Consider the following 23,066-nt stretch of genomic DNA (forward strand, 5'->3'; position numbering starts at 1 on the left):
CCAAAGAAGAAGATAGAAGCCACAGATATCAAGACAAGAAAGCTCCTCACCATGCATGGAGGGTTTCACCCCAAGTCCAGCACCCTGAGGCTGTACACTAAGTGGAAGGAGGGAGGCTGAGGACTTGTGAGCATCAAGGCCACTTTCCAGGTTGAAACATTAAAAATCCAAGAGTACATCAGGAAGATGGCCCCAAAAGATGAATTGCTCAGTAAACGCCCCAGACAGCAGAAACCTGACTTGAAAGGAAGAGGTGGAGGAGGAGAAGACAACATTAAGGGGACAAGCCCCATGGCATGTACCCCATCAGATGGAGGAAGTGGCTGATATCAAGAAGACCTATTAATGGCTGGACAAATCTGGCCTGACAGACAACACAGAAGCACTGATCATGGCAGCGCAAGAACAGGCCCTAAGTACAAGAGCAATAGCGGCCGACATCTACCACAGTAAATGCGACCCAAGGTGCAGGTTATGTAAAGAAGCACAAGAGACAGTCCAGCATGTGGTAGTAGGGTGTAAGATGCTAGCCAGGTTAGCATGAAGAGGCACAACCAAGTAGCTGTGATAGTGGACAGGACAAAGAGCAGAAGAGAGCAGTGTTGATAGATGTGGTGAATCCAGCTGATGCAAACATCAGTAAGAAGGAACATGAAAAGTTTGAGAAGGTTAACTTGATCCTTGTGGTAGTAGGAGCACTTGGGGCAGTGACCCCCACACTGGAAGAGTGGCTCCAGCAGATTGCTGGAACAACATCTGAAGCCTCAGTCCAGAAAAGTGCATTCCTAGAACAGCTAAGATACTGCAAAGAACATTCAGACTCCCAGGCCTCTGGTAGAGGACCCAAGCTTGAGGGTGAAACACATATACCACCCTACACATATACCGTTCCTGATGGTATACTTCCTCAGGTACAGTATGTCATCAGGACCAACTGCCTTTCCACTCTTCATCCTGTTGAGCCACATTTTGAAATAACGCATGCATTTTGAAATAATGTAATGCATTTACATTACATTTTGGACTATTTACTACAAAATGCACAGTTATTACAAAATGCGGCTCAACAATCCTCTTCAATGCCCTCCTCACTTCATTGTGAGTGATCTTTGCTACTTCCTGGTCCACAACAGCCACCTTTTCTAGTCTTTGTTCCCTCTCATTTTCCTTGTTCATGAAGTCTTCAAACTACTCTATCCATCTCCCCATCACACTACTGGAACCTGTCAACACACTTCCATCCTTACCCTTAATCACCCTAACCTGCTGCACGTCCTGCCCATCTCTGATTCTCGGTTTTGCCAGCCTATATAGATTGGTCTCTCCCTCCTTACTGTCCAACCAAGCGTACAAGTCATCATAAGCCCCTTGTTCGGTTTTTGCTACCTCTACTTTCACATTACGCTGCATCTCCATGTACTCCTGTCTACTCTCCTCAGTACTCTCCTACATGTCTCCCTGATAACATTAGCTGTAGTTGCCCAGTCATCTGGAAGCACCTCCTGACCTCCCAGAACCTGTCTTAACTCATTCCTAAAATTCATGCAATACTCATCCTTTTCCAGCTTCCACTGTTTTGTCCTCTGCTCTGCCTTTGTCCTCTTCATCTTCTTCACCATCAGAGTCATCCTATACACCATCTACCTATGCTGTTTGGCTAAACTCTCGCCTCCCACTACTTTGCAGTCACTGATCTCCTTCAGATTACACTGTCTACACAAGATGTAGTCTACCTGTGTGCTCCTACCTCCACTCTTATAGGTCACCCTATGTTCCTGCCTCTTCTGGAACATTTACTATAGCCATTTCCATCCTATTTGCAAAGTCAACCACTCTCTGTCCTTCTGCATTCCTCTCCTGGATACCAAAACTGCGCATCACCTCCTCATCACTTCTGTTTCCTGCACCAACATATTTATTGAAGTCTGCACCAGTGGCAACTCTCTCACTTCTAGATATGCTCTTCTTCATCTCAAGCTCACATCCTGGAAGACATACATTCATTTCGCATATCTTCTTCTTTTCCTTTCGGCTTTTCTCTTTAGGGGTCGCCACAGCGAACCAATTGCCTCCATCTAACCCTGTCTTCTGCATCCTCTTCTCTCACACCAACTACCTTCATGTCCTCTTTCACTTCATCCATTAACCTCCTCTTTGGTCTTCCTCTAGGCCTGCTGCCTGGCAGTTCAAAACTCAGCATCCTTCTACCTATATATTCACTATCTCTCCTCTGGACATGATGTCCAAACCATCTCAGTCTGGCCTCTCTGACTTTACCTCCAACACGTCTAACATGTGCTGTCCCTCTAATCAATCAATCAGCCTTTATTTGTATTGTGCTTTTATCACATCAGCAGACATTTCAAAGTGTTTAACAGACATAGAAACCCAGTCTAACTCCTCGCTCTCACTGTAGCGTTCAAAACAAGCAGACGCTGTGTTGCTGTTTTGTCGATTTTAATAAGACAGAATAAAGCATGTGAGTCTCGTGATGAGAAACTTGCACTTAAAACAGAATGGTGATTTCTGGGTTCAAAATTTGAGAGAAGGAAAGGAAAAATTGTGAAAATTTCTATTGAATGGAAGGTCATTTAAAGTTTGCGCCCAGGAAGGCCATCCAATTCCTGTACACCTAAAGTGATTGTTGTGTTTGAGTTCTCAGCAGTAAGTAGGACTTGTTCCAAGTGGGTGTTTTCTCAGGTGGGTAAATGGTGTCTCCCTTAGATATAGAGTGAGAAACATTACTATTCACGAGAGGTTCAGAGTAGAACTACTGCTCCATCGCATAGAAAGGAGTCAGCTAAGGTGGTTTGGGCATCTGGTGTGGATGCCAGCAGCACCTCCCTAGGGAGGTGTTCCTGGCAAGCCCACCTGGACGGAGACCTTGGAGCAGATCAAGGAAGGATTACATCTCGACACTGGCTTGAGAAAGTCTTGGAATCCACCAGTCAGAGCTGGTTTATGTGGCCAGGGAAATGGTGGTATAATGTGGACAAATGTGAAATAACTATTGAAAGAAGTTGTTTCTGTGTCACCAAGATTCTTGTTGCTGCAACTTTAAAATAATTGAGATGTGACAGAAATTCAATGAAGCAGGTATGCATTGAAGTATGCAGAGTTTATGACCTCTAAGTTTCATCCTGTAATATCACAAAAAAAATAAATTAAATAAAATTAAAAAAAAAATATATATATATATATATATATATATATATATATATATATATATATATATATATATATATATATATATATATATATATATATATATATGCAGTACAGACCAAAAGTTTGGACACACCTTCTCATTCAAAGAGTTTTCTTTATTTTCATGACTATGAAAATTGTAGATTCACACTGAAGGCATCAAAACTGTTAATTAACACATGTGGAATTATATACTTAACAAAAAAGTGTGAAACAACTGAAAATATGTCTTATATTCTAGGTTCTTCAAAGTAGCCACGTTTTGCTCTGATTACTGCTTCACACACTCTTGGCCTTCTCTTGATGAGCTTCAAGAGGTAGTCACCGGAAATGGTCTTCCAACAGTCCTGAAGGAGTTCCCAGAGATGCTTAGCACTTGTTGGCCCTTTTGCCTTCACTCTGCAGTCCAGCTCACCCCAAACCATCTCGATTGGGTTCAGGTCCGGTGACTGCGGAGGCCAGGTCATCTGGCGCAGCACCCCATCACTCTCCCTCTTGGTCAAATAGCCCTTACACAGCCTGGAGTTGTGTTTGGGGTCATTGTCCTGCTGAAAAATAAATGATGGTCCAACTAAACGCAAACCGGATGGAATAGCATGCCGCTGTAAGATGCTGTGGTAGCCATGATGGTTCAGTATGCCCTCACTTTTGAACAAATCCCCAATAGTGACACCAGCAAAGCACCCCCACACCATCACACCTCCTTCTCCATGCTTCACGGTGGGAACCAGGCATGTAGAGTCCATCCGTTCACCTTTTCTGTGTCGCACAAAGACACGGTGGTTGGAAACACAGATCTCAAATTTGGACTCATCAGACCAAACCAGATTTCCACCGGTCTAATGTCCATTCTTTGTGTTTTTTAGCCCTAACAAGTCTCTTCTGTTGTTGCCTGTCCTTAGCAGTGGTTTCCTAGCTGCTATTCTACCATGAAGGCCTGATCCACACAGTCTCCTCTAAACAGTTGTTCTAGAGTGTGTCTACTGCTAGAACTACGTGTGGCATTGACCTGGTCTCTAATCTGAGCTGCTGTTAACCTGCGATTTCTGAGGCTGGTGACTTGGATGAACTTATCCTCCGCAGCAGAGGTGACTCTAGGTCTTCCTTTCCTGGGGCGGTCCTCATGTGAGACGCCTTCTTTGTAGTGCTTGATGGTTTTTGCGACTGCACTTGGGGACACTTTCAAAGTTTTCCCAATTTTTTGGATTGACTGACCTTCATTTCTTAAAGTAATGATGGCCACTCGTTTTTCCTTACTTAGAATTTGTATTATGGCAAGAAAAAAGCAGCAAACAGTCTATTCAGCAGGACTATCAGCTGTGTATCCACCTGAATTCTGCACAACACAACTGATGGTCCCAACCTAATTTTTAAGGCAAGAAATCCCATTTATTAAACCTGACAGGGCACACCTGTGAGTCACCAATTTCAGGTGACTACCTCTTGAAGCTCATCAAGAGAATTCAGAATGTGTACAAAGCAGTAATCAGAGCAAAAGGTGGCTACTTAGAAGAAACTACAATATAAGGCGTATTTTCAGTTGTTTTACACTTTTTTGTTAAGTACATATTGCCACATGCGTTAATTCATAGTTTTGATGCCTTCAGTGTGAATCTACAATGTCAATAGTCATGAAAAGAAAGGGAACTCATTGAATGGGAAGGTGTGTCCAAACTTTTGGTCTGTACTGTATATATATATATATATATATATATATATATATATATATATATATATATATATATATATATAATATACTTTTTTTTTTTTTGCCAATACACCAAGTCATTACCCAGTGCGTTCCACTAAGCTATTAGCATCAAATAAATAAAATCAAAAAGTATTTGTTACTGTTATCAGTGAAACTTATTGTCATCTCATGTCACTCTCTTACAGGACTTGCATATCTGGGGGGTGTGTGCAGTGCCAAGAGGAAGTGTGTGTTAGCAGAGGACAATGGGCTTAACTTGGCCTTCACCATTGCACATGAGTTGGGACACAAGTAGGTTTTAAACTGTTGTATTTTAAATTTGCATGTTTTTTTTTTTTGCTATCACTGATTTTTTGCAACCTTGCTGTTTTAGTACAAAGCACCACCAAGTCTCCTTATTTTCCAGTTGGTCAGCCCTGGTCCACTTGTCATCAAAGCATAAGAAACAGCAACTATCTTCAAATCTTCGAATCAACATAGTGGTCTTGTACTGTGGGTTGTGCAGAGCACTCCCAAGAAGTGTACGGACTGGCACATCCCAGTTCTCACTTCCTGCAAGAATGGTCAATTCAATGAAGGCCACAAGCTCTACTTTAGTTACATTTTCCCACCCTTTCCCCATGTCTGAGGCTACTTTTTCTCCTTCCATGTTTCTGCATGTCAGCACCTCTTCTATTATATCATCAGACATAAACCCCTTCCATGCATCGATTGGGGAGACAGTCCTAAACCCAGGTACAGGTTCTGGCCGAATGTGTTGACAACTGTGACTTGGTGTTGTATGCTGTCTGGTATGTAACTCTGCCCAGTAATTGCCCATGTGGCTCCTTCAGGTCAGCACACAATCCACAACCTCTTAAGATGACTCATCAGGGGATTCATGTGTCTGACTGCCCTTGTTCAGTGGGCATATATATATATATATATATATATATATATATATATATATATATATATATATATATATATATATATATATATATATATATATATATATATATAAGCATAACCAAAAATCATGATAATATTTATGATAAAAGTTAATTATATTTTAAAGCATTTTCCTTAAATAAATATATTCAAATATATGTATAAATATATAATGATACATTTGGATATAATATGACATAGACCAGCAGCACGGTGGCGCAGTGGGTAGCACTGTTACCTCACAACACGGCGGTTCCGGGTTCGAGTCCCACTCTGTGCGAAGTTTGTGTGCTCTCCCGTGTCTGAGTGGGTCTCTCCGGGTTCTCCAGCTTCCTCCCACCTCCAAAAGCATGCGCTTCAGGTTGATTGGCCGGTCCCAAATTGCCCGTAGGAGTGAGTATGTGTGTACGTGGTTGTCTGTCTGTCTGGCTCCGCGGTGCACTGGCGTCATTCCTGGAGTGTCCTCAGCCTGACACCATATGCCAGCTGGGATAGGCTCCAGCTCCCTGTGACCCGCTGTGGGGATAAAGCGGTAGAACATGGATGGATGACATAGACCAACACTGCGTCAGCGTTCTATTTTTAGGTTAGAAGGTTTTATAAAATCAGAATTCAGCTAGCATGTGTTGCCAGGTTGAATGAAATCTGCCCATGACCTTCAGAATCTAGAATGCAGGGCTCCCTGCACAGTGAGTGAACAGGAAAATATAATTAATAGACAGATGCGATAGCCAATCAGATCAAGAGTTGGCGACACTAAGGCCTTCTAGCTGGCATCACGTTCACCTGACATGTACGTCTCCTGTGATTGGATACTCACTCTGAGAAGGTGGTGCCATGCAGATGCACATTTGAAGAGAAGCTTTAGTGAGACGAGGGTCCAATCCCTGAAGGAGTTAAACTGTTCTTGCTAACCTGTTCTAGCCCACCCTGAACTAGCTAACCTGTTCTAACTAAACTGTTCTAGCTAACCTAAACTGGGTAACCAGAACTAGCTCACCTGAACTAGCTAAACTGTTCTAGCTAACCTGTTCTAGCTAACTTGAACTAGACAACCTGTTCTAACTAATAGAGTGTTCTTGAGGAATGAAAGGAGAATGGATTTTGTGTTTAAATAAGCCGTTTGAAAATCTATGACTTCCATACCGTTGGAACAGCTGTTTCTCTAGCTGTGGTGTCATAAATGATGGTCATTTCAGTTCTGTAACGTAATTGTGTGATGTCTATAAAAGGTGTGGCCGCGGGATTCTTCTGTGCAAGTGACAATAAAAGGAGTAGGGCTAACGCTAGTTTTTTGTCACATTCAAGAGAAGTTATGAATGTCCTGAACGCTGCATTGGTGGCAGCGGTGGGAGCCACTCACAGTATTATGGGATGTATTTATGCATGTTTGACTATTGAGAACATTACTGAAGGCCTTGATGTGAAATGCACGGCCTGCCACTGATATATACAGTAATATATATATATATATATATATATATATATAATTGATCATGTGTATATATGTGTGTGCACAGGCCCCTGACGCAAACAAACAAACCAGGGATCTGTAAGCATGCAATTAAATATACAGTGGGAGGCAAGAGTGAAGGGTCGTTGCTTTGTGGTGTGGCCAAGTGAGCAGCTTAGGTGGGTGGGGGGTGCACCTCGTCGGAGCTCAGGAGGTAAATTTGCACCTTCCACTGTCATTTCACACTGAAGTAGGACATAGTGAAATAATAAGTATCTCTTCATACAGATAAAGTTTTGCTAAAAAAAAGATACAAAGCATGGGTATGTTAAAACAGTTTGCATGTGGTATATAGAGACAAAAATCATAGATACCAAAAAACAGCTAAAATAAGCTCATGGCAATGAAGTTAAAGTGCTGCAACAATTTTGTTGTATAATACCATAGATAAATGTACATCCTTATTTCCAGGGACAAGTAAAAAATCATGAGTTGAATAGAGATAAGGCACATCCATGCCTGGACTATGATCCTGACGCAACCCTCTGTATTTATCCGGGCTTGGGACCGGCACAATAACATACTGGATTGTGTCCTCTTGCGGCTACATTGGACTATGATCCTCCATTGTCAATAAAATAACAAATTAAATCCAAGTAGTGGTTTGTGAACATTATGTGTTTCAAAAATGTGGCTACAATTATTACTTTGAAAATGCCAGACTCACTCCTGACACCATGTTGTCTGTGTCTTGGGTTTAGCATGGGAATGAGCCATGATGATGATCATACCAATTGCAGTGGTCACTCTCATATTATGTCCGGTGAATGGGTAAAAGGGAGAAACCCCAAAGACCTGAGTTGGTCCTCATGCAGCCGTGATGACCTGGAGAACTTCTTAAGGTGAGCATTTATCTGTCAACCATGCATAGAGATGGACTGCATTTAACAGTTGGTTTGTTTGCTTGCCTTTGCATGACTGACACAAAATGTATTATATTGAAATGTCTATGCCCCCTTATCCTTCTTGCAATTTATTCTTGTACTTTCCCGGCAACCACCTAAAATTTAAACAACTTCTGAAAATGTTGAGCATTAATCACAAGAACCAAACAGCAAGTTTTTGACAGCAACAAAAACATCATGACTGAGGGCATTTGACCAAATTTCAATCTTGATTGAACAAAATTCCTAGAGACAGAGATAGGATGATGTTGGAGTGATGGGGACCCATGCTGCGAGGCCCTGGGAGCAGTCTGTGCATTGCTCAATCTTTGCAGTTTCCAAGGTGTGAACTGACACTTCTCCAACTAACAGTCCATATTCATATTCATTGGTTCACACTTTTAGGCTGGCAATCCTCCAGCATCTAAGCCCCCTATGGACTATGCTAAGAGCAAGATCAAATGCCAGACTTTCTGTGGCATTTTCTGTACAAAATGGGTTTTTTTAATGTTTTTTTTTTTTTTTTTGTAGGATCTTGACTTGCTATTGTGATTCAACAAATGTTAAAGATGCATGTGAAAAGTATTGCCACATGCATTTTTGAAACATACTATATGCACCATGGTGTCAATTTCCCCCCAAAATTCATGTAACCTAAATGATTTTGTGTGTATTACAACCTTTCAACCTTTGGTGAGTGTCTCAATTTTGTTGGACATCAGTGGTCTCACAAAAATATTCTCCAGTTTGATGACAAACCGCAGCTGTTGTCAAGTTGATATAGAAAATCACATTGACTACAAAGCACTTTTCCCCCTTTTTTCCCCTCTCTTTTTTTGGGTGTGGGTGGGTGGGGGTGGGGTTCTTTCAACTAGGTCCAAAGCCAGTGCCTGTCTACTGCACACAGATCCAAGCAGCCGCTACCAGGTCCATCTTCCTCCCAAGTTGCCAGGCATGCACTACAGTGTGGATGAACAGTGCCAAATCCTGTTTGGAACCAATGCCACTTTCTGCAATGATATGGAGGTACAATAGCATTGTGTCTTAAATTTAAAACAACTTTTGTTTTCAGATCATGGCTAATGAATATCTTACCCAAATTCAAAAGTCATTGATCAGTCAGTCAATCAATCAATTCATCCATCCATCATCATTCATTTATTCTTCTTTTCGTTTGGGCTTTTCCCTTCAGGGGTCGCCACAGCGAATCAATTACCTCCATCTAACCCTGTCCTTTGCATCCTCTTCTCTTACACCAACTGCCTTCATGTCCACCCTCATTACATCCATAAACCTTCTCTTTGGTCTTCCTCTAGGCCTCCTGTCTGGCAGTTCAACACTCAGCATCCTTCATCCATTCATCCATTCTCTTCTGCTTATCCGGGGTCGGGTCACGGGGGCAGCAGCTTAAGCAGGGAAGCCCAGACTTCCCTCTCCCTAGCCACTTCATCCAGCTCCTCCGGGAGAATCCCAAGGCTTTTCCAGGCCAGCCGGGAGACATAGTCTCTCCAACGTGTCCTGGGTCGTCCCCGGGGCCTCCTCCCGGTAGGACATGCCCGGAACACCTCACCAGGGAGTCGTCCAGGAGGCATCCTGACCAGATGCCCGAGCCACCTCAACTGGCTCCTCTCGATGCGGAGGAGCAGCGGCTCTACTCTGAGTCCCTCCCGGATGACCGAACTCCTCACCCTATCTCTAAGGGAGAGCCCGGACACCCTGCGGAGGAAACCCATTTCGGCCACTTGTATCTGGGATCTCATTCTTTTGGTCACGACCCACAGCTCATGACCATAGGTGAGGACAGGAATGTAGATCGACTGGTAAATCAAGAGCTTTGCTTTTCGGCTCAGCCCCTTCTTCACCACGACGGACCGATACAGAGTCCGCATCACTGCAGATGCTGCACCATTCCGCCTGTCGATCTATCGTTCCATTGTACCCTCACTCGTGAACGAGACCCCGAGATACTTGAACTCCTCCACTGGGGGAAGGATCTCATCCCCAAACTGGAGAGGGCACTCAACCCTTTTCTGACTGAGGACCATGGTCTCAGATTTGGAGGTGCTGATTCTCATCCCAACCGCTTCACACTCGGCTGCGAACCGCTCCAGTGAGAGTTGGAGATCACGGCTTGATGAATCCAAAAGCACCACGTCATCTGCAAAAAGCCGAGACGCAATACTGAGGCCACCAAACAGGACACCCTCAACGCCTTGGCTGCGCCTAGAAATTCTGTCCATAAAAGTTATGAACAGAATTGGTGACAAAGGGCAGCCTTGGCGGAGTCTAACCCTCACTGGAAACGAATCCGACTTACTGCCGGCAATGCTGACCAAACTGACATCAGTAGTACAGGGACCGAACAGCCCTTATCAAGGGGTTCGGTACCCCATACTCCCGAAGCACCCCCCACAGAACCCCCGAGGAACAGACAATTCCAAACCTCTACAGGTATATCATCAGGACCGACTGCCTTTCCACTCTTCATCCTCTTCAGTGCCCTCCTCACTTCATCCTGACTAATCTTTGCTACATCCTGGACACATCTTGTGTCCTCTTTTGGCTACATTCATCATCATTTACTTATAAAGTACTTAGTCACATCAAAAGACGTGTCAAGGTTTTACAGGTATAGAAACCCAACAGAACCTTTCAGAGCAAGCATTAATGACAGCATTGGGGAAAAACTCCCTCACAGAGGAAGAAACTCCGGCCAGGACCCAGACTATGGAGGGCAGTTATCTGCCTTGACCAGTTGAGTAGAGGAGAAATCCAAGGACAGGGCAGATAGTGAGAGAGAGAGAGAGAGAGAGAGAGAGAGAGAGAGAGAGAGAGAGAGAGAGAGAGAGAGAGAGAGAGAGACTTTATTTATCCCAAACTGGGAAATGTAGAATTTAGGCAAAGGAAAGAATGTAAAAGATGGAGTTGCTGTCTGGCCACTTTAGATCTGGCCACTGAAGTGGTTGCGTTCACCGACTCTTGAATATTTGTCTTTTATACTTGTTCCCCAAGTAGAGGCGCATAGGCAGTATCTTGTGGGCATGTGAGGTTCAAAGTTTTAGGAGCAAGAAAAGCAAAAGAAGAGAAATAGCAAAAGCCCCTAAAGTAATTAATGTAATTAATGTGCCTGTAGAGAGAGAGACGGAAATATCCTCAATATTCTAGGTCTATTTCAACTTATCTAAAGGAACGTATATTGTTCCGAACTGTAGGCTTTCTCAAAGAGGAAGGTTTTGAGTCTACTCTTAATTAAGCTAAGGGTGTCTGCTCCCTGGACTGAGGCAGGGAGATCATTCCATTGTAAAGGAGTCAGATAGCTGAAACTCCTGCCTCCTGTTTTACTCTTACAGACCAAATGAGTTTCCAAAAGTCCTATATCCTCAGAGCAAAGAGCCCTGGGAGGTTGATACAATTCTATGAGATCTTCGATGTAAGACGGAACCTGACAGTGATAAGCTTTGTATGTAATGATAAGGATCTTTAATTTTATTCTAGATTTTATATGGAGCCAATTACAAAAATGGCTCCCTATTGGCTTCTACCCGTCAGCCCTTTTACTTTCGGATGTTGTCGTTGATGTTGTAAATGTGATGAAGGAGAGTTATATTAATATGTCAGAAAAAAATAAAACAAATAAATAAATCATTAAACTGACAAATATCATATCATACCAATGTTTTCTGATATTATTTCCAAATGGTAACATATACTGATTAAACACTATTGGCCCCAAAACAGATCTTAGAGTTACTCCACAACTACAGCTCTCTCCTCCTGAAGATCTATTATTTACAGGAATAAACTTAAATCGGTCAGACATATATGATCGAATCAAATTTAAGTTTTTAATGTCCACATCATCTTTTAATCTCCTCAGAAGAATATTACAATTAGTATCTAATGCTTCACTGAGGACTAATAAAAATAAAACAGAACTTTATCAGATGCTATTTAAAGGTAATTGGTAACTCTTAATAGTGCATTCTATTTGTTTTAAAGCTTGACTGAAAGTCCTCTAACAAATGAATATCTAATAAATAGTCATTTAGCTGTTTTGCCACTGTTTTCTCAGGAATATTCTAGGGAACATAGTTCTAGAATCTAAAAAGGGAAGGTTCGAGATTGGCCTGTAGTTTGAGAAAAGGCTACAACTACATTTGGTTTCTTAAGGAGGGGATTGATCACAGCTATCATAAAATATTGTGACACATAACCTATTTGGAAGGGCTGGTCAATGATTGAGGCCATGGGTTTATTAATGGTAATACCTATTTAAGAAGTGTAGTTAGAATTTTCTCCAATGTAGCCGCAAGAGGGCATGAGCCAGTGTGTGATTGTGCCACTCACAAGGCCGGATAAATACAGAGGGCTGTGTCAGGAATGGAATTCGACATTAAACTTTTCCCAAATCAAACATGCGATTCAAATCTATGACTTCCATACCGGATCGGATGAGGCACGGGTTAACAACGACCACCGGTGGTGCTGTGCACATGTGTGTACATGTGTGTGAATGTGTACATGTGTGTGAATGAGAGGGACCCAAGCGGAAGAGTGAGGTTACAGGGAGAAGTAATCAAGAAGGTGGATGATTTTAAGTACTTAGGGTCAACAGTCCAGAGTAATGGAGAGTGTGGAAAAGAAGCAAAGAAGCATTTACAGGCAGGATGGAATGGGTGGAGAAAAGTGTCAGGTGTGATGTGTGATAGAAGAGTTTCAGCTAAAATGAAAGGAAAGGTGTACTAATCTGTGGTGAGAACAGTGATGTTGTTTGGTCTGGAGACATTGTCACTGAGGAAAAGACAGGAGACAGAGCTGGAGGTAGCAGAGATGAAGATGCGGAGGTTCTCTCCGGGAGTGACCAGGATGGATAGGATCAGGAATGAGTACATCAGAGGGACAGCACATGTTAGAGGTTTTGGAGACAAAGTCAGAGAGGCCAGACTGAGACGGTTTGGACATGTCCAGAGGGGAGATAGTGAATATATTGGCAGAAGAATGCTGAGTTTTGAACTGCCAGGCAGGAGGCTTAGAGGAAGACCAAAGAGGAGGTTAATGGATGCAGTGAAAGAGGACGTGAAGTTAGTTGGTGTGAGAGAAGAGGATGCAGAAGACAGGGTTAGATGGAGGCAACTGATTTTTTGTGGCGACCTCTGAAGGGAAAAGCCGAAAGGAGGAGAAGTTAGAATTTTCTCCAGCAGACTGGTGGTCGGTTTAGAAAGAAAAGAAAGTATAATTTATTAATCCCCAGGGGGAAATCCCATCATCAGTCAGATGTACATTTGTGTTAGTTTACAGTTAGTGTGTACAGGGCCCTGAAACACAACCACAGCACACAAGGGGCCTGTAAGCATGTGATTAGTACACACATAACATCAAACTGTACATGGGAAGGCAGAGTGACAGGCAGCAACTTTTGGGGTGCGCCCCAATTGAGCAATTGTAGGGGGGACGGCGCCTTACTCAAGGGAGCCCCGTCAGCTCAAACTCTGGATATGTCCTGGCGGGAGTGGGACTCGAACCACCGATGGCTGGGGGATCTATCTTCAAGAAGTCTGCTCTACTGCTGAGCCACTGCCACCCAAAGCAGAGGAAATTATCAATCAATAAACTGTAGTGCTTAGTCACATCAGCATACATTCAAAATACTCTTTCCATCTTCCCATCACACTACTGATACTTGTCAATAGACTTCCATCCCTATCCTTAATCATCTCAACATGCTTCACATCCTTACCATCTCTGTCTTTCTGTCTTTTCAACCTGTAGAGACCAGTCTCCCCCTATTTAATGTCCAACCTAACATACAAGTCATTATAAGCCCCTTTTTTGGCCTTTGCTACCTCTACTTTTACCTTACGCTGCATTTCCATGTACTCCTGCCAACTCTTCTCAGTCCTGTCCTTCTAGATGACACACCAAGTACTCTCCTACCTGTCTCCCTGATCACATTAGCTGTACTTGTCCAGTCATCTTGAAGCACATCCGGACCACCCAGAACCTGTCTTAACTCCTTCCTAAGAGTCATACAACACTCTTCCTTTTTCAGGTTCCACCATTTCGTCCTCTGCTCTGCCTTTGCCCTCTTCATCTTCCTCACCACCAGAGTCATCCTACACACCACCATCAAATGCTGTTTGGCTACACTCTCGCCTACCACTACTTTGTCACTCATTTCCTTCAGAATACACCGTCTACACAATATTTAGTGTACCCTGTGTGCTTCTACCTCCACTCTTGTAGGTCAGCCTATGTTTTTGCCTCTTCTGGAAGAAAGTATTCACCATAGCCATTCCCATCATTTTTGCAAAGTCAACCACCATCTGTCCTTCTGCATTGATTTCCTAGATACCAACCCTCCCTATTGCATCCTCATCACCTGTTTTATGTACCAACATAACCATTGAAGTCTGCACAAATGACAACTCTCTCACTTCTAGGTATGCTCTGCTTCACCTCATCAAAGTCCAACCAGAATGTCTCTTTCTCCTCTAGTTCACATCCTACCTGTGGAGCATACCCATTGAACATCACACCTTTAATTTCTAGCTGCAGACTCATCACTATATCTGACACTCTATTTACCTCCAGGACATTCCTAACAACCTCCTCCTTCAAGATAACTCCTACTCCATTTCTCTTCCTATCTACACCTCGATACAACATCTTGAACTCTGCTCCTAAACTTCTTACCTTGCTACCTTTCCACCTGGTCTCTTGGACAAACAGTATGTCTACCTTCCTCCTCTGCACCATGTCAACCAACTTTCCACCTTTTCCTGTCATAGTTCCAATATTCAACGTCCCCACTCTCAGTCCTATACTCTTGGCATTCCAAACACACTTTGCTCCTCTCCTTCTTCGACCAACAGTAGTCCAATTTCCACTGGCACCCTATAGATGAACAGCACCAATGGTGGTCGTTGTTAACACGGGCCTCGACCGATCTGGTATGGAAGTCATAGATTTGATTCGCATGTTGATTTGGCAAAAGTTTACGTTGTATGCTCTTCCTGACACAGCCTACTGTATTTATTCGTGCTTGGGACTGGCACAAGAAGACACTGGCTTGTGCCCACTTGCAGCTACATTCATTTTAATATAAAAGTAAATCAGCATATTACGAAACAGTTCACAAGAAGCATAGTCAAACCCATGTATACAGTTATCCCTTGTAACTCATGGTTAATGCTTCCAGGACCAAACGCGAAAAACACATTTTTGGGATATAGCGACCAGAGTAGAGAAAGAGAAGAACTTTATTGATCCCTTTAGGAGGTTCCGCCAGGGAAATTAATTCAAGTGTTTATTTTATTATTTACTGTATTTTAAACATTAATGATCCCTCAACATACTGATATTAAACCACCTTATATCTGTATTACCTTTTCCCACACTAGTGGGCAAGGATGACACACACGATATTCCTTGAAAGGTCTTTATTTGGCATCCAGCCTTAACAAGGAACAAACAAGAACTGACAATGACCTCTCGCTCGCACTCCCACTCTCACTCTCACCCCCTTCTAAGTCTCGCAAACACATGCAGAACACACACACGTAGGCCAACTCAGTGCAACAAACACACAACAGAACAACACGGATTATCACACACTGTTTAAAACACTTTTGTGTTCAAGAAAAGTTGCAGGAGAAACCTTGAGTCTCCGAACGCAGGGCACACACAGAGGCTGTCAGCCAATAGCATGTGCGTACAGTATTACGCGACTACCTGCTAAAAATCTGCATTGTAATAAAGCATCTTGAAACATGAATAAGCGAGGGGTTACTGTGTAACTATATTTTGTAGGATGTGAAATCAAAAGCCGACATATAGCCGGTTGGGTTGAAACATTTGGATCCCCGAGCACAGTGCTCAGGGATCCAAATGTTTCAACCCAACCGGGTCTTGAACCGGTGACTTTTTATTACCCGCTGTGATAGTGATAATTTAGACTTTAAAATGATTCAGGCAGATGGTGTCTGTCACTACTCTGCCGTCCTGGAAAGCTGGCAGGTGGATGGGGTTATCATCAGGTATGTTATTGTGTTGTCCTCATCTAATGGTGGCAATATTATGAAGAACAACACAATTATCTGACAGACCCTCTTAGGAATCATCCTGAGATGACGTACGCAATAGAAACAAGCTTCCAAAAGATGTATTGTCATGTCCAGCCAGGCTAGCATCCTGCAGTGAGCCCGGTTGAAGTTCTGTTGGAGGCTTGGTTCAGGGTCAGTGTAAGGGATAAGCAGCCTCTGCATGAGTAACCCCTGTCCCCCAGTAAAAAAAAAAAAAGAGACTCTCCTGTAATGTAAAGTGGATACATTAATGTATTCATGGACAGAAGTGAATTCATTCATTTATTCATCTTCCAACCCGCTTAATCAGCTAACGCAGGTCGCGGGGTAGCCAGTGCCTATCCTGGCAGTCTCAGGGCGTGCTGCGGGGGACACTCCGGGCACGACGCCAGTGTGCCGCAGAGCCACATAGAAACAAACAATCATTCACACACACACTCACTCCTATGGTCAATGTGGGACCGGCCAGTCAACCTGAATCGCATGCTTTTGGAGGTGGGAGGAAGCCGGAAGACCCACGCAGACACGGGGAGAGCATGCGAACTCCGCACAGAGTGGGACTCGAACCCGGGTCCGCCGTGTTGTGAGGCAGCAGCGCTAACCACTGCGCCACCGTGCCACCCCGACAAATGAATTATATCATGCAAATCTTTAGGCTACTTACCACATTGAAGTTGGTTGCTCTTTGCTTCCACAAATATGCAGTATCACTTTGTTGTTGTTTATTCATTCACACACTGTTATCATTTTATGCCTCCCAAAATTAAATACATTTTCCACTTTTAAAATGCAGTGTGTGTGTGTGTGTGTGTGTGTGTGTGTGTGTGTGTGTGTGCGTGTGCGTGTGTGTGCATGTGTGTTTGTTAGCATCTGATGTGTGCTGGTTTGTGGTGTTTAGTCAAGGGAGATTCATCTTGCAAGACAAAACTGGATCCTCCTCTGGATGGAACAGACTGTGGAGCAGACAAGGTAGGACTTTCTTCCAAATGTAGGAGAGATGGGGCTAACATGAGCAACACTTACCAACATGTAAGATGCACAGGTAAGTGCACAGAACCCCCCTCAAAGTGTCATGCCTCTGGTATGGATCAGACTAGTTTGTCTAGTACATCCCACAGAAATCTGCTGAACTGAGATCTGAGAATATGACGGCAAAGTCAACAGCTCAATTCATTATGTTCCCAAAACCATTCTTAAGGCAATTTCTCTTTGTGACACACTGAATGACTTTATTGAAATGCTGTCTCCAAGAAAGGGTGTGCATGGACTGCAATAATGCTTAGTTAGGCGGTGCATGTCAAAGTAGCACACACTTGTAGTAGTACACTTGGATGGAAGGACCCATGCTTTCTAAGCAGACCATTGTCCATATCAAACTGACTCCTTTGTCTCTCCTTCCCATTGTGCATCGTGGTGTCATGTGTCCTCCAGGTAAGTGATGCACACCACTTGATCATCCAGGTGATATTAAAGAAAACATGCTTTATAGCCTATAAACAAAAAAATGCATGCAATCAAAACTCGCTTTATTTTCTGTAGCTATTTGAACTACAGTATCTTGCTTACCTTGGATCATATATCAGCCCTAACCGTATCCCCTGTCCATAAACGAACTTACTTGACCCTACTTTCAGATCACTGGTTTTCCTTTCTTGGACCAATTTTTCATGGATAATAACCACTTCAGACTAGGGCCTCCTTATGAGAGCTACAGTTTTGGAAATATGAATGATCAAGCTCCAGTACTTTGACAACAGACACACTAATTCTACTAGTAGTTACTCCTGCTTTGGCCTTGAAACAGTCTGATTACAGGTCTTATCAAGTACAAGTAAATGTATGCAAAGTTGTCGGAGGGAGCTACCGCTCAAAAAGCACACTTGGGCCAGCATCATTCAAAGCTAAGGCCATGAAATGACTAAAAGCACAACTCTGCAGTGCACGCCTCATCTTATTTTCTCTGTTTAGATATGTAGACAAACTTTGCTTTTCATCTTTAACACTTAAAGCCACTGTCAGAAGACTGACAGTGAGAACCCCAAAGTACAACAGTAGAGGGGTGTACGAATACATCATTTATTTCAAACGCAAAATTTACACAGTATTCAATCCAAAGAGAAAGACAAGTCTGATAAGGGACAGGCAGCAGACATGATACAGAAATTACGCAAAATCAATACATGATAAAAAACAGAAATACTGGAGGGTAGGTAAATGCTCACAATCGGGCAGAGAACAGATGGCTGAATACAGTATAAGTAATGTGGAGGTTAATCAAGGCATGAACAACCAATTGCCATAGCAATGGAGGTGACAGGATGGCGCTTGATTGTACACCAAGAGGTGGAGAGACAGGAAACATTAATGCTGAGAAAACAAAATGTCAAGAGTTGTGACAGAAATTTAACATCTGTTTTGTACCCTTTACACCTTCACAGCTTTTGTCGCACTGTGGAAGAGAGATACTTAAAGTAATTGGTTGCCATGTTGATAGATTATATTGTATTGTCTTAATTTGGGGGCATATACTGTCATTAAAAAAAAAAAAAAGGTTTAGCTCATTTCACACAATGGCTCAACGTATCCCTTTTTGCCCCATTTCTATAAAGAAATGATCCTTCAATCCTCAGCTTCTCACATATGATTCGTCTTAGAAGATGACTGACAAATTTGAGACACACTCTAGCTTATATGACTAAAACACTATGTCTTGCAGTGGTGCCGAGCAGGTGAGTGCGTCAGGAAAACCCCTATCCCTCAACATGTGGATGGTGACTGGAGTCTGTGGAGCCAGTGGAGCATGTGCAGCAGGACCTGTAGTACTGGCGTACAATTCAGACAGAGGAAATGTGACAACCCACCGTATGTAGCCAATCTGTCTGTCCCATCCATCTTTCTCTGTCTATCCATTTGTGAGAAACTCTTGTAAAAAGTCTGTGTTTACATGATGACATTCATAATTTTTTCATGGATAACATTTCATCTGATGTCTTTATGCATAATTTCCATACTGTTTGAACTGAAATCTTTAATGTATCCTATAATGTACTATTTTGGTATTAATATGATAAATAGAATATCAGTCTTTTCTATCCAATTTCTTTAACCTTGAAAAAAAAATGTTAAAAATTAAAGAGACGGTAAAAGAAACCATTATTTTTGAATGCTCTTTAATGGACCACAGGCAACCTAGAGGCGTTTTTACAATTTTATCAGAACAGATAAGACTACTTGAATTTTTGGATTGTTTTACCACACCAAATTTCTGTTTGAACCTCTGTGATAATGACTTTGTTTTTGTCATACATAAAGAGAGGGCACTGTTTGTACAACAAAAATATATATGTTTGATCTAATGAATTTAAAAAAAATCTAACATTTTTTTGGCAAATATAATTATGCATGCTTGCATACATAAATTAGTTGTACTATAGTAGTCAAAGCAATTCAGAGTATGTTTTCATGAATATTTGTCTGTCCAATTACATGCAGACCTGGACTGGGTGGCAGGTTTTGTCAAGAAGCCAGTGTGGAGCACAAGGCCTGTGAAGGTCCTCCCTGTCCCAAAGGGGCACCCAGCTTCCGAGATCTACAGTGTCTGTCCCACAACCAACCTGCCAGCAGGAAAAAAGGCAACTTGCTGACTGCAATTATTAATGATGGTAATTTACACATTGTCCCTCATACTGTATTAGTATTAACCTCAATAAACAGTTATTGTCTTCGGGTAAATATTCTGAAGTCATGAATACTAAAATATTCCAACTTTTTTTATACTTGTTTAACACTTGAGACCAGCAAAATTGACATTGCTAGTTACTTTGGCCACAATCCATAACTTCTTGGAGAAATTAATAACATTTTGCAATATTTGGCCGTTCTAGTTCTCACTGGTCTATTATAATTAGCTTATTTTATTATTGCACACAGATACTGACTTTATGATTGTGTCCTGGTCCAGTTTGTACAAGGTGACACATAAAACTGCACTCTTGTCCAGATAAACTTTATCAGTTGATACATCATAGAGATATGGACCGTCTTAACAGACTCATCCGCAGAGCGGGCTCAGTGGTCGGGCTGAGCCTGGACTCTGTGGAGACAGTTCTGGGGAGCAGGACCATGTCTAAATTCAGGACCATCATGAACAACACCAGCCACCCCTGCACACCACTTTCTCCCAGCAGAGGAGCACCTTCAGCGACAGACTGCTGTCACACAGCGCCTCCACAGAGAGGCTGAGGTCCTCCTTCGTGCCCCGTGCCATCAGGGGGTAAAATAACTCTCTCAGGAGGAGCGGGGGGGAGGTGGCGAGGTCAGCACGCAGTTAAATGGATTTAATTTAATTTTATACTGTTTATATTTTAATTTTTTTTAGTATGTGTACTGTTAATGCTACATGTGTCTGTTAGTGTAGTGTATGTGTTGTGGTATGTTCTGTTTTGTTTTTGTTTTTTTTCTGGTGTTTGGCTGAGCAGTGGATATGTGCAATTTCCTCCCGAATCAGTTGCCTCCATCTAACCCTAGGAGGTCGTCAAAGATAATCATGCTGAATTCAAAAAAGGAATCACTTCCATTATACTTCTTCAAGTGTTAATTTTATGCACCAAGCAATGGTTGCAGATTGACTGAAACATCCCATTCTAGCTCACCATCTGAAAGTTGACTACTGTATGTGTGACTAGATGTGCTGAGTCAACCAACAACATTAACTAGAGCTGTGACTGTAACTATGTTGAGATAACTAGACTTTGGAAGAAATGGAGTACATGGAATGTCACTACATAACAATATGCACAATTAAATAATAAAATTATTAACATGATTGCATTCTTTGCGAATGTACAGTGTAATAAAGATCAATATAGCCTACTGTAAGTCAAATCAGTCATGCACACAGTGGTAGGGAGACTTTTTGTCACAATATTTTTATTTTTATTTTTTTTTCATAATAAGTCCAACATTCAAACATTCAACTTTCTTTTCCTATTGGATAACCCCTGAAACCTAACGAACACTGTCGGAGAAATGTTTGAAAATACGTTTTGTCTTATTGAGTGAGGACTTGTCTTCAAACAAGGATACTGTATGATCTAGTTATATTTGGACAGAGAGAGAGCTGAGTGGACTTATTGTTGTGGACCTGAAATGATGCCATGACTGATAACAATTGAACATAGATCCCAAGAGGACTGGTTATTATCATGGTACCATTTTACACAGGTAGTTTTTGATATACCAAAGTAAAGTGTAAGCATGTTACCACTTTTACTGTAGTGTAATATTGTCTTTCCCTAGTTGTTACACTGACAATGTCATTATATGTGTGCAGGTTTTTATATATACTCCTGTTTGTGTGTGGTGTGTATGAACAGAGAAGCCATGTGTACTGTTCTGCAGTCCGGTGGGGATAGATGCCCCCGTCCGCATGGCTGACAAAGTGATCGATGGCACACCCTGTGGACCGTATGAAGAAGATCTGTGTGTTCATGGGAGTTGTGAGGTATACATAGACACCCTCTAAATATACATTAATTTTCCAAATGTTTTCATGTAAATATCTCAACATATATTACTGTATTCCCTTTTGCTTGGTGGCCTGCCTTCACATACACACAAAGGCTAGACTTTGTCAGGTTGACTTACTTCATTTCAGATCCACCCCCACTGAGGCCCCAATTAAACCCCAATCCCCAATCTATGGGACATATCATAGATAGATAGATAGATAGATAGATAGATAGATAGATAGATAGATAGATAGATAGATAGATAGATAGATAGATAGATAGATAGATAGATAGATAGATAGATAGATAGATAGATAGATAGATAGATAGATAGATACTTTATTAATCCTGGAGGAAATTGCACATATTCACTGCTCAGACATTACATAATGAATAAATACTAGATAAAAAAATCATGAAGTCCAATGTACAAGAAAATAAATCATCAAGTCCAATGTACAAGTGCATTTTGGGCATGTCCAATCATAGTATACCAATTTAACAAAGCCAACAGCTCACACAGTTTTGGTTCATCTTGAAATATTTTTAACGAAAGATTGTGGTGGTTATTGGTCAATTGTTCAGTCACATTTTACTACCTCAAAGTAAACAATTAGAATAGCTGCCAGATTACTACTGTGTGAGTGATTGTAGGAACTTCATTGTAATTCATTAATATTTTGTCCCCTAGAACAAATTCAGTTTAAGAAAGTATATATTTACAATTTATAGAGCAATATTTACAAGATCATAGATGTCACATCACAACAATAAAAACAGCTAATATCATACCATATCAGACAAGTCTGACAGTCAGCGGCACTATCAGCAGGGTCTATTGATTGTAGCTATGGCTACAGTGATAAAATTCTTCTTGAAGTGAGCCTTTCTAATTTTGATGTTCAGGACCTGATGCCCAGGGTAGTGGGATGAGGTTTGATTGAATGAGTATGTGATGTCCTGACTTATTGATATTGCAATGTAAAAAATATATTGTTTTTCAATTATCCTGGCACTTTGTGTGATGTGTGGCAGCTCTGTCCATTTGGTGACAGCTAAGAACAATAACTACAGAGATCTGTACCAGACCAATAATCTTATACACAGTACAGCCACAATACTTCCTAAAGTATTGGAGTATAAGATAGATGTAATGCGTGCAAATCAGCATCTTCTGTAGAAGGACAGTCAGAAGTCAAGAAAAAGGAAATATAGAGAGAAGATAAACAG

The 23,066-nt window shown here is 41.9% G+C and overlaps 1 protein-coding gene across 3 annotated transcripts in view; it reads left to right on the top strand.

Moving 5' to 3' along the window:
- Positions 1–23,066, top strand: part of adamts17 (ADAM metallopeptidase with thrombospondin type 1 motif, 17) — a 170,436-nt gene that overhangs the window by 65,433 nt on the left and 81,937 nt on the right. For all 3 annotated transcript variants that reach the window (XM_068340531.1, XM_068340448.1, XM_068340615.1), the window contains exons 8-14: positions 5,104–5,209; positions 8,063–8,203; positions 9,121–9,271; positions 17,194–17,295; positions 19,043–19,188; positions 19,819–19,988; positions 21,702–21,829. In XM_068340531.1, coding sequence (XP_068196632.1) covers positions 5,104–5,209; positions 8,063–8,203; positions 9,121–9,271; positions 17,194–17,295; positions 19,043–19,188; positions 19,819–19,988; positions 21,702–21,829 — 944 coding nt within the window. The remainder of the gene's footprint in view (positions 1–5,103; positions 5,210–8,062; positions 8,204–9,120; positions 9,272–17,193; positions 17,296–19,042; positions 19,189–19,818; positions 19,989–21,701; positions 21,830–23,066) is intronic.

The sequence above is a fragment of the Antennarius striatus genome, chromosome 1 (genome assembly GCF_040054535.1).
Source record: "Antennarius striatus isolate MH-2024 chromosome 1, ASM4005453v1, whole genome shotgun sequence".
Classification (NCBI taxonomy): domain Eukaryota; kingdom Metazoa; phylum Chordata; class Actinopteri; order Lophiiformes; family Antennariidae; genus Antennarius; species Antennarius striatus.